The 12,104-nt window shown below is 63.0% G+C and overlaps 1 protein-coding gene across 1 annotated transcript; it reads right to left on the minus strand.

The window, feature by feature from the left end:
- Positions 1–1,894: 1,894 nt before the first annotated feature.
- Positions 1,895–8,241, minus strand: MFSD12 (major facilitator superfamily domain containing 12). Its single transcript, XM_010581833.1, has 9 exons — positions 7,871–8,241; positions 5,641–5,764; positions 5,198–5,395; positions 4,836–4,928; positions 4,640–4,732; positions 3,717–3,887; positions 3,340–3,434; positions 2,831–2,961; positions 1,895–2,116 (listed from the first exon to the last, which is right to left on the minus strand). Exons 1-9 carry the CDS (start codon positions 8,239–8,241, stop codon positions 2,022–2,024), a joined length of 1,371 nt encoding a protein of 456 aa, XP_010580135.1. The 3' UTR covers positions 1,895–2,021.
- Positions 8,242–12,104: the final 3,863 nt, after the last annotated feature.

Raw genomic sequence — 12,104 nt, forward strand, 5'->3', positions numbered from 1 at the left:
CACACAAACCACTCACCACCACCCCCCCATGCCCTGGTGTGCACACACACCCCCCACCCCACACACTTACACCTATCACCCCCCCAATGCCCACTCACACACAGACGCCCCCTCATCCAAGCACCCCCTCCCCATCACTCACCACGGGGGGTTCACGGCAGCCCTGCAGGCCCATGCCCCCTGCACCCACGTGCCTGACACGCAGAGGCCCACCCCACATGCACACATCACACACACGCGTGTGCAAGCACACGGGGCACACGCACACGGTGCCCATGTGCACGCACCCCACACACATGCAGGCCCGCGCTCACATGCCTGCAGCGCACACCCGCAGGGGCGTGCACATGCACACACACCACGTGTGGGCACATGCACCCAGAGCTCTTCTCCCCCCAGCTCCATCTCCCTTGTGCCCTCGGTCCCTGCGGCCTGACCCCCAGCACGGTGCCCGGTGGTCAGGCAGGGTGCTCAAGAGGGCGAGAATGCCATGGGGCGCCAACGGGACCCCCAGTGAGGTGGAGGTGAGATGTGCCACTCAGCAGGGCTGGCTGTGCCCTGGGGTGCCGGTGCTGTCCCCCAGAATGGGCACCCCACAGCACGGCACAGCCAGGGACCCCTGGGCCCGCCGAGTGCTCCCAGGGCGGCACCAGGACCCCCGTGGCTGCCATCGTTGACCCCCCCCATGCCTGCCGGGTCGGGGTGGCCTCGAGTCCCAGCTCCGGTCTGCCCAAGGGGCTGAGGAAGGCGCTGGAGACAGCAGCAGCACATGCCTGGCTGCCGTGCCTCGCCACACGGCCTCTCCGCCCCGGGTGACTCACGGTCACACGGCAGTCACCCGGGTGCCGACCCCTCCGGCGCCCGGCCGGCCCGGCGGGACAGGGCGCCTCACGCCTCACTTCCCCCCACCGAAGGGTTTATTGCAGACGGGAAACGACCCGAGCTGCGGCACCAGACCCGTCCCCGTCCCGCCAGCAGGCCGGTGGGGCCGGGCCCCAAGGGAGCAGGTGCCGGGAGCCCCCGAGCTGCCCCGGGACGGCAGCGCGGGCACACGGGGGTCGAGGCGGGCGACCCACCGGCGAGTCGCCGCCGGCGGTCAAGCCACCCGCAGCTTGGGGCAGCCTGGCCTTCACCCCGCGCTGCCTTCAGCGGGGGCCGAAGCCTCCCGTGCCGGGAGCAGCGGGGACCCAGGCCCCACCCGGCTCCGGCCCCGCTAAGGCAATAAGCGCCCCCATTGGTTGCCCTGCCCCGGGGGGGCGGGACACCCGCACAGACACCAATCATTGGGCTGAAGCGCTGCTGCGCGGCAGCCATTTTGTTTGCGGGCGCAGCCGCCATCGTTGTTGAGGGCGGCCATCTTGGCGGCCTCTGTCCCGCTTTGCCGGATTCCCCCCGCACTTCCCCCGGTGCTGGGGCCTCCGTCTCCGTGGAGGAGTAAAGGAGCAAGGGGGAGCACCGTTGGGTCACGACTCGCGGAGCCCCTGTGCACGCCCCAACGCCCCTGCCTTGCTCCTGTTTCCCCCCAGCCGTGGGCGTCCCCCACCCTCAGGAGCAGAGCCCAGGTCCCGCGGGTGCTGCCCGAGCACGGCAGGAAAGACACTAAGAGCATTTATCCGCGGTTAGAGGTGCTTTGTTGTTTGGGTTTTTTTCTCTCCTTTTTCTCCTCCTTTAAAAAGTGCCATTTGTACATACTGACCTTAAAAAAGCAGGTTAAAACCGAGGGCTAGGCACCTGTCCCCTGTGCTGGGACAGACCCCCGCCACCCGGCCCAGAGCCTTCTAGTGTTATACTTGTGCAAGCACAGGGTGACATCCTTCACGAGTCCCCAGGCAGGGCACGGGGTGGGGGTGTGTGTGAGGGGGACGCGAACCCAGTGCAAGGTGACAGGGAGACAGGGCAGGGGGCCACCCCCCACCCCCAGCCCAGCACCCCCGTCCCAGCGCCATCCCCCCGCCACGGGGGTCCCTCCAGGCAGAGCTCAGTGGCGTGGACACCACGGTGGCCGAGGACACGGGCCTGGCTCAGTTAATGGTGCTGTGCTGGCTCATTCCCTCGACACTCTCCGTCCCGCCGTAGGGGGTCTCCGCTTCGCTCAGCCCCTGCAGGCAGACAGCATCTGCGGGGAGGGGAGGGAAGGGACAGGTTAGGAGCCATTGCAGCTGCTGGGGTGACCCACCACGTGCTGGCCTGGACCTTCAGGACTCTCCTGCCAATGGCACAAGGGGCCCTACCTAGCACATCCCCAAGGCAGCATGGGGGGTGTCCGTCCTCTCCCCCCACCCTAGAGCAAGACACAGGCATCCAGCAGGGCAGAGAGGCAGCTGCTGAGCTGGCACTGAGCACGGGTGCCTGGGTCCCCGGCCTGGCAAGAGGCACCCCATCCCCATCCCCTGCCCCCCGCATTTGGCTACCAGCACGCGGAGCAGCCCCTGCCACCCCTTGGTGACCCAAGGGGTGCCAGCATCAGCACGGCCATCGCAGGTGGATGCTGCCCTCCAGGAGCGCACAGCAAGCAGGCACAGCCTCTGGCTCTGGGGCCAGGAGCAGCAGAAGCGGGATGGTGGTCCTGCCCCGCGTGCCTACCATAAGGATCCCCCTGCGGGCAGGGCCACGAGCGTCCCCGCAGCCAGCCCTGCCACAGGACCTCCTGCTGGGACAGGGCTCCTGCCACCTCCCCGCTCCTGCTGGGATAGGGCTCCTGCCACCTCCCTGCAGCTGGGGCCATCTGGAAAGACACTTTCACTTTAGCCCAGGCTGGCACAGGACATGGGGCTCCCAGGGCCCCCAGCCACATGCCTAGCCCCCCCCCAGCGCCCCCAGCCCCACTCACGGTAGCGGATACGGATGGGCCAGACCATGATGCAGCACAGAGAGGTGATAGCAGCAATGGCAATGCCTCCAGTGACCAACACCATCACCCAGTGGTAGAAGCTGATGCAGGCAGGGCAGCAGAGCTCGGTCCTGCAGGGAGAAGGCAGGGATGTGGCTTGGTGGCCAGGACCGGAGCCTGGCCCAGTGCTGCCCAAGTGCCCTGGGGCTGCTGACAGTGGTCCCACGTCCTCAGTGTTGGGACTGGTTCACACTGGGACGCAAAGGAAAGGTCCAGGGCAAGAAGAGAGGGCAGCATGCTGGACATTGAGATCCCCAGCCCCTTCACACATCCCACAGATGCAGCCCTTGTCTAGGGCCAAAAGAGAAGTTGAGGAAGGATTTAAGACAACTCAGAGCTGGTTTCCACACATGTCTCTCACTCCAAACCAGGAATATTTGCTGCCTGGCCCCCAGATGATGTGGCCAGAGCTGCCACTGGGAGGGTTCCTGACCTGCAGGGATGCTTACGGGCATGGATGCAAGTTCTGGATCGCCATCACAGCCAGGCCATTGGCCATCTTGTCGGTGAAGCTCATGGCGCCGTAGACGAACGCGCCGCTGTGCTGAGAGGGGAGAGGAAACCTCATCAGCCGCTGTGCCGAGTCCATCCCTGCCACGCAGCCCAGCGGGCGCCGGCAGCGAGAGCCTTGTGCCCTCTCATGGGCAGAGCCCATATTACAGCAGAGCCCGGGCACAGGGGATAGGGCTGCCTGCACCCCCACAGCAAAGCCCCCTCACAGGGGTCTCCGTCCCCCCTGATCCCACACCAGTGACCGCCCCAGCCCAGGGGCTCCGAGCCCTGCTGTGACACCCCGGTCCATCCCGGCCGGGAGGAGCGGACGTACCGTGTTGGTGCCGATGAGGTCTGCTGTCATGGAGAGGGAGGTGACCAAGATAGTGGCAGAGCCAGCCCCAAGGAGCACGGCCGCCCCGTAGATCTCTGCTCCCATCTGCCTGGCCAGGGTCACCCAGGAGGCAAAGGCCAAGACCACCAGGATGCCCACGAAGTAGGTCAACTGCTCCGGGCCAGCGTGGGGACAGGCAGAGGGAAAAGGGAGAGCTTAGACCCCAGCTCGGCCAACAGCCAGCAAGGCAGGGGTGAATGGGGAGGGCATGGGGGCCAGCTGCTGCCTAGGACCCGCAGGGGACAGCCCTGGCTCTCTCCCAGTTGGTTTTAAACAAGGAGCCCCCAAACAGCAAGGGCCTCGTGGTGCTCCAGGCTGTTTTACAGCGTTGGCTGCAGCGTAAGAGCTGAGACCCCAGCAGAGCTGTAGGCATGGTGCCTGCATAGGGCACGGGGACACCCAACTGGCAGGAGAGGTGGGGGCTTATCGGGGTGCGGTGCTTGCTGCAGTGCGGACGGGGGATTCACTGGAGGGGCAGCCCCTTCCTGCTGGCACTGCAGAGACCCCCATGTCTGTCCAGGGTGGCTCAGCCAAACCCTCCCTCTGCCTCTCACGGGCACCATGAGGCTCTCCCAGCCTGGTTGGGGCTGCACAGGACAGGCTGACTCTGAACCAGCATCACTTTTCCCAGTCTCGGAGATGTGCAGGATAGGCCCACGCACCCTCACCCCGCCCACTGCCCATACTGTCCCAGCGGGACCCAGGCTGCAGCAGGAGGTCATCTGCAGAGGATGCACAAGGGGTCCCTGCTCTCCAGTCAGTCTCAGGTGTGCTGAGTACTCTGCTCACTTGTGTGGTCAGGATCTGGCCCCATGGCCTCTCCTTGGGTCTACCTCAAACATCACCAGGCCCCCAGGACTCACATTTCGACCTATCCACTTATTCACAGGCTTCATGAGGAAGGAGGAGAGGAAGCCACTGATGTACATCACCAGGGGGATGGTGGCAATGTACTTCTGCAAGAGACGAGGACAGGGAGAAGATGAGCACCGTGCCATCGGCACAGGACCCCTGCCCATGCAACCTCAGCACACAGGCAGGGACCTGCCCTCCGCCCACCTTGGGCAGCAGCAGTGAGTTGGTCAGGTACATGGCGATGTAGGTCTGGGACAGGTTGATGATGAGCCGGGTGGACATGTAGAGCACCGCAACCTGTGAGGGGACAGAGACAGGGCAGCACTGCTCAGCCCATGCAAACTGGAGGTAGGGAAGACTGGCACCTTCCAAGCCCAATCCTGTCATGGCACAGATGCCCACTGAGAAGAGTACAGCCCCCTGACGTGGTAGGTGGGTGCCCAGTACAGCCCATCTCTCCACCCTCATCCACACCAGGGGCACGTCCCATTGCCAGAGGATGCCCACAGCACCCAGGCAGGGCAGCAGCCCAGGACAGGTGCCGCAAGCCCTGCCTGCAGCCATACCTGGTAGAAGGCAGGCTCCAGCAGCCAGTCTTTCCAGATCAGCAGTGGGCGTGGGGGGCTCGTAGGCTCCTTCTGCAGCAGGGGTGTGCCCTCCTCCAGCTGGGGCAGTGAGCCCGGCGGGTATGGCTTCTCTTTGGTGCCCAGGTGGAAGATGAGGGAGAACACGGCCCCCAGCCCCATCACAATGAGGGACAGGTTCTGGGTGAGACAAAGGGGGTGAGCATAGCATGGGGTGCCCTTTGCCTGCCCATCATCCAACCCCCAGCAGTCTGGTGGATAAAGAGGGGTTTCCAAAACCCCAGGGAGAGCTCAGTGCAGCCTCTGCCCAGTGCAGTAGGTGAGGTTTCAGGGCACTGCTATTTCACTCCCTTTGGTACCTCCCCAGTTGAGCCATGGCCCACCCAGGGAAGAGAGGACTCCAGGGATTGAGCCCTGCCACTCACCCGAAATATAGGGACATCCTGGATGCCTAGGTGCTCTGTGCGGTCAGGTTGGTCCACCTGGAAGTTCAGCAGGAGCCAGGCCAGGCCATAGACTGTGATATTGGCCATGACAGTAAAGGCATACCTGAGGGGAGACAGCACCTCAGGGTGATGCAGAGGGAGGAGCACAGCTCCAGGCATCGTGGGGACACCTCAACCCAAGGCTGCCCTCCAAGCCAGGCATGCTACAGTCAGCTTTGCACCCCAGTGTCATTGCTCAGGCAACACCTCCAAGAGCACACAGCATCTGGCCAGGCATTAGCCTTAGCGGTGCACCTCCCAAGCCCCCAAGCCTCGGGGCATGACTGGGAGGAAAACAAGATCCCTCTGGGTCAGCCTGTCCACCCTCCTGTCACAGTACACCTCTGCCCCAAGGATGCCCTGAGCTGCCTAACCCAGTGCCCCCAGAGCAGGACGCCTTGGCACCAGGGTTACCCCAGCACTTGCTCCAACATCCTCTCTGCCCAGCTGTGCTGCGGTCCTGCTCACCTGCCAGAAGGGGAACTTCCTCCCACTGGGGCAGATAACCAAGCCCTGCTCCATCTGATAAAACACTCCTTCCCACAGCCTGATCCTGCCAGATAAGCGGCACTGAGCTGGGCTCCGCACACAGAGCTGCATGTGCTGCCCAGCCTGGCCATGGGACCATTCCTGCCTATGGGACAGCCCGCACATGACAATGCCCAACTGTTCCTGGGGGCATCATCTATTCCTCCCCTATGAGCATCACTCTCCAGTCCTGAAGGAGAAGTGCCCCCAGCTCACAGAAGTGTCCCACGGGCTGTGTCACTAACATCCCTGGCATCAAGACATTCCCTCCCGGCACCAAAGGGTTTGGGCCACCAACATAGAAGACCAGTGTATTGCATTTGTGTGGCAAGGTTTTGGTAGCAGGCGGGTTACAGGGGTGGCTTCTATAAGAAGCTGCTAGAAGCTTCCCCTCTATCTGACAGAGCCAACGCCAGCTGGCTCCAAGATGGACCTGCTGCTGGCCAAGGCCGAGCCCATCAGTGACAGTGGTAACGCCTCTGTGATAACATATTTAAGAAGGGAAAAAAGTTGCGGCGGGCACAGAAACTGCAGCTGGAGAGAGGAGTGAGAACATGTAAGAGAAACAACTCTCCAGACCCCAAGGTCAGTGAAGGAGGGGGAGGAGGTGCTCCAGGCACCAGAGCGGAGATTCCCCTGCAGCCTGTGGTGAAGACCATGGTGAGGTAGGCTGTCCCCCCGCAGCCCATGGAGGTCCACAGTGGAGCAGATATCCACCTGCAGCCCGGGGAAGACCCCACGCCGGAGCAGGTGGGTGCCCGAAGGAGGCTGTGACCCCGTGGGAAGCCTGCACTGGAGCAGGCTCCTGGCAGGACCTGCAGATCTGTGGAGAGAGGAGCCCATGGAGCAGGCTTTCTGGCAGGACTTGCAACCCTGTGGGGGACCCACGGTGGAGCAGTGTGCTCCTGAAGGACTGCACACCGTGGAAAGGACCCATGCTGGAGCAGTTTGTGAAGAACTGCAGCCCGTGGGAAGGACCCACATTGGAGAAGTTCGTGGAGGACTGTCTCCCGTGGGAGGGACCCCATGCTGAAGCAGGGGAAGAATGTGATGAGTCCTCCCCCTGAGGAGGATGAAGTGGCAGAGACAACATGTGATGAACTGATCGTAACCCCCATTCCCCATTCCCCTGCGCTGCTGCAGGGGGGGTAGGTAGAGAATCAGGGAGTGAAGCTGTGCCTGGGAAGAAGGGAGGGGTGGGGGGAAGGTGTTTTGAGATTTGGTTTTATTCCTCATTACCCTACTCTGGTTGATCAGCAATAAACTAAGTTAATTTTGCCCAAGTCGAGTCTGTTTTGCCCGTGACAGTAATTGTTTGAGTGATCTCTCCCTGTTCTTATTTGACCCACAAGCCCTTTGTTATATTTTCTCTCCCCTGTCCAGCTGAGGGAGGGAGTGATAGAGCGGCTTTGGTGGGCACATGGCGTTCAGCCAGGGTCAACCTACCACAACCAATGTCACTTGGATACATCCTGCAGGACACCCACACGGCCCAGTCCTAGTCCTGCCATACCGAGGACTCAAGTGTGCCACGCCAGACCCGTGGCACCAAGGGGACCTCTCGTCAAACAAGTGATGGGACCTGGCGCAGGCAGGGCTACTCCCCCAGGTTCAGGGGACACCCAGGTCTGGCTGTGCTCACCTGAAAGCTGTGAGCTCCACCTTCTCATGTTCAGTGGTCACCAGCTCAGGGATGAGGGATAGGTGGGAGATCTGTGTGGCTGCCCAGCCGAACTGGAAGATGATGATGAAGGGGAGGTAGTAGATAAAGGCTGCCCACTCCGGCGTGTTCTCCTTGCAACCCAGGCAGGGGTTGAAGATGAAGGGGAAGGACACGAGGACGCAGGTGGTGCCTGGGAAGAGAGCAGAGCTGTGAGAAGCTGCGAGCCCTGTTTCCCTGGACCCCAACAGCCCCAACTGGCTCAGACACAGCCAGTCCTCTGCTAGGACAGATCCTACCCCACAGGGCTGGGGAGGGAGGTGGGCACCTTCCCCGAGCCAGGTGAGACACATGGAGCCCCAGATCCTCCCCTCACCCTGTCCTGCACAGGGTGATGTCCTTCCCTCTTGCACACAACAGCAAGACAGATGCTTGTCAGCAGACTTTTCCCCAGTCAAGTTCCCCCTACAAACTGCAGCACAATCTCTCACCTGCTCTGCCCCCCTCAAAACACCAGAGGACAGACCCTCACACCATCACGACTTGGAGCCATGGAGGGCTTCTCTCCATCTCCAGCATGCAGATAACCAGCCCCAAGGACACGTGCCGCCCTGACGTCTGCCCAAGGGCGATAAGGCACCCCCTTGTCCCTTCTCCCGTGGGGCTAGCAGAGGTAGCCACGCTCCCTCCATGCTTGCAGAAGCCACTTGCAGAGCGATGGCCAGGGACACCCCCATCGCGATGCGGGGGGACAGGAGCAGATCTGCCCCCCACGCCAGGCTCTGAGCCATGGGAAGGTCCCAGCTGAGTCAGGGACAGCAGAGCCAGACTCCTCCCTCTGCCGCAGCGTGACGGCGTGGGGACGCCTGCGTGGAGCAGGCAGGGACAGGCTGGCTTCTCCCTCCCCTTTCACAAGGTTATGGAGCACATCTGCTGAGATGCTCCGTTGCTCCTGAGGCCCAGGCGCCGACCCGGAGACAGTCGCGCACCCTGTCCTGCGTGTCCCCAGCTTCACTGGGCGCTGCCGAAAAGCCACGGGAACCTGTTCCTATCGCTGAGGGGAACTTGCAGCCACTTTGCCAGGTCCCCAAGGTCCCCTCTCCAGGGGTCTTTGCAAGATACTCCTCCTCACAAAGTGATTTCTCCTCCTCTCATCCATGAACAGCAATTCCTCCTCATCATTGCTTCCATGTAGCACAGCCACCACAGCTGCTGCAGGGCCGGGGCAAAGCAGTTCTCCCTGTGCTGAGGGCAGGCAGCAACAATCCCAGCCCAGCTCGGATCCATCCTGAGCAAGGACCCCAGCAGGGTGCTGGGTGCTGCCCTGCACCAGCTCACAGGTGGCTCTGGTGCTCAGGAGGTCCCCCGAAGGACAGGGGACTCGAGCACACTGCAGTGTCTCTGCCGCAGACAAGCCACCGGGACATGAAGGGTCCAAGAAGGCTCAAACCAGACCAGACCTCCTTTGTTCCCCATTACAGGGCTGTTGGTTTTAAGTGAGCCCTGTCTGGAGGATTGGGGAGGCTCTGCCCGCTCCCCAGTCCCAGGGCCCTGCTGGGTTGAGCTCTGCAGTCCCCTAAGAGGTACTTGCCCACATCCCCAGGGGACTGCTGGGGCAGGAGCTGCGGGCCCCAGGCTGCTGCAGCCTCCATGTCTGCTCCTGCACCCACCCACGAGCCATCACTGCCATCGCACACGCAGAAGACTCGTTGCTCCCTCCTCTTTGTGCCCCCCAGGGACAGGCAGTGCCCATCAACTGGGGCCACCCCCACCGGCCACCCTCATGGAGCCGTGCTCCTCTGGCATGGGGCTGCGAGCTGCATCCCGACACCCACATATCCCTGGGTCTGCCCAAGCAAACGCTACTTCACTGTGAGCCAGAGGGGTCTTGGGAACAGCCCGCTCTCCCAGGTGGGGTCACGGGAGCACCCCAAGACCACCCTGCCCATCCCTGCAGCACCCCTGGGCAGGCAGCAGAGGGTCCAGGCTCTCATCTCTGGGCCCTGCGGGACAGGATCACGGGAATGCCAGGCTGCACAGCACACGCGCCCGGGGCAGGGAATTTGGGACACCACTGCCGGACTGGCTCAGACAGGCAGCAAAGAGCTACTCATCCTTCCCAGCTCACTGTGGCAGGAAGCTGCCCCCAAAAAAAGCTGGCAAGCAGGCAGGCCGGCGTGCGGGGTGAGCCACCCACAACCGCCGGCACTGGCGGCCCAGCACCGTGGTGGAGAGATGCCACTGATAGCAACTCGTGATATCTCCCCCCCCCGAGGCTGCGGTTTCCTCTGATCTGAGCACGGGTTGCCACCAGATGAGACGCCCCGCTCCCACGCGAAACATCTCACCGTAGCGTGACCAAGCAAGCCGAGAGCGGTACTGGCACAGCCGGTTCCAAAGGGTTTGCCGGCACCGCTCAGTCGCGCTGCGGTCGGCCAAGGGAGGTGGTGGGGTAGCCCCCACCTTCTAGGAATAACCCAGGCTCTGGGCAGGGAAACGGAGCCTCCATCCATGCTTCCAGACTCCACCTGTGCTGCCGAAGCAGGCAGGGCTGGGCAGGGTGCTCTGCTCCCCGCAGCAGAGAGCGGAGCTGGCTGGGGTAGCTGCAGCCCCTGTGCAAGACGTGATTCAGAACTTCCCTTTCGCTGCATGCTAAGCAGCACCCAGCTGGAGCTGACCTGCCCCAGGACGTGGGAGAGCACAGCTTCAGCAACTTCCCTAAATCTAGGGCACAGATCTGGCTGACACCGCAGCAGGGGGGTGAAGCTGCCCCCCACCTCCCAACACCCTCCCTGACTCGCCAAGCAAAACTCCGGGGAGATCAGCCGCCTTATCAGGCTATCATTCAGTTGCATGAAGCGGTTGGCCGAGATAAATTTGGGATCAAGATAAGAGCACCCACACTACAACTGTCCTCTCTCCACATGGGTCCACTCCGAGTGAGCTGACACTTGGGCATTACCATGCCATTACCAGGAGGAAGTACCGAGAGTCTTTATCTCTGGCTGTCGATGGACGTTTCTTAATGCTAACTGCCCCATTCCCCATCACCAGCTTACCAGGGATGGGGCAGGCTCCTGCACCAGTTGCGGCACCAAGGACCCTTCTCCAGGTCACGCCGTCCCCTCAGAGAGGGACCCAGACACAGGAATCCCCACCAGCCCCTGCACTTCATTGCATTTTTTTGACCCCAGGGCATGATGCAAGACGAGCGCCTGTTAATAATTCTTGCCTAGCCGGTGCCTCCTCTGCATCCCCACGGGGCCTTTACTCACCAGGCGCCGGCTGCTTTCCCCCGCTGCGTCCGGGCAGCGCTGCCCTGCAAACACAGCACACGGGGTGCCCAGCCCCGGTGCAGTCAAGGGCCCCGCGCCCCAGGGACACCCATGGGGACAACCAAGAGCTGCCTGGCCGCAGGCAAGTCCCTGGTAAATCCCCGGGCTCCTGGGAAAGCCCAGATTTTACTGTCGGTCTCGTTCTTGCTGTAGCTAAGCACACAGCTCTCACCCTGACTCGATGCCACCCCCACGCAGGGGGGAGCCTGCAGACCCTGCCGCCACACAGGTATGGCCCGAGGGACAGCGGGGACCCCCGGGCTGTGAGCGCCCAGGCAGCACCCGCTGCTGTGGCACAGGCCACCGGGGTAGGGACAGTGCCCAGGCAGGACAGGGATGCCACGGTGCCCCTTCCCCATTCAGGTTTGTGCCTGGGGGATCCCGGAGCACCCCACTGTCCCCTACACACAGGGCACCCCAGTCCCCACCTCACTGTCGTGGGGGATGCTGCCCCTCCATATGGGCACCTCCTGGTCTGCGCCCCTTCACGCAGAACACCCTGGGCCCATCTCCCCCCACCCAGGGCGCTGCTGCCTCTGCCCTGATATCACCTAGGGCTGGTTCACACAGGGCACCCAGGAAAGCCCCCCCCAAGAGCAGCCCCCTTTCCACGGGTGGGGGGCTGCTCCCTTCCACCCCAGGGCACCCAATTCTGCTCGCCCCTGGGGCTACCCCTCTCCATCTGGGGGGGACCCCGTCCCCACCTCGCTGCCACAGGGGCTGTTCCCTGCTCCACGCAGGGGGCTCCAGGAAGGCTTCCCTGGGGCTGACCCCCACCCCAGAAAGGCTCCCTGAGGGCCACCCATCTTCAGGGAGGCTTCCCTCCACGCAGGGCACCCTGGTTCCGTGTCCCCCCCCTCCAGAGCATCCCCAGGGCTGAC

This window comes from Haliaeetus leucocephalus, unplaced genomic scaffold (genome assembly GCF_000737465.1).
Source record: "Haliaeetus leucocephalus isolate CR32 unplaced genomic scaffold, Haliaeetus_leucocephalus-4.0 Scaffold76, whole genome shotgun sequence".
In the NCBI taxonomy this organism is placed as follows: domain Eukaryota; kingdom Metazoa; phylum Chordata; class Aves; order Accipitriformes; family Accipitridae; genus Haliaeetus; species Haliaeetus leucocephalus.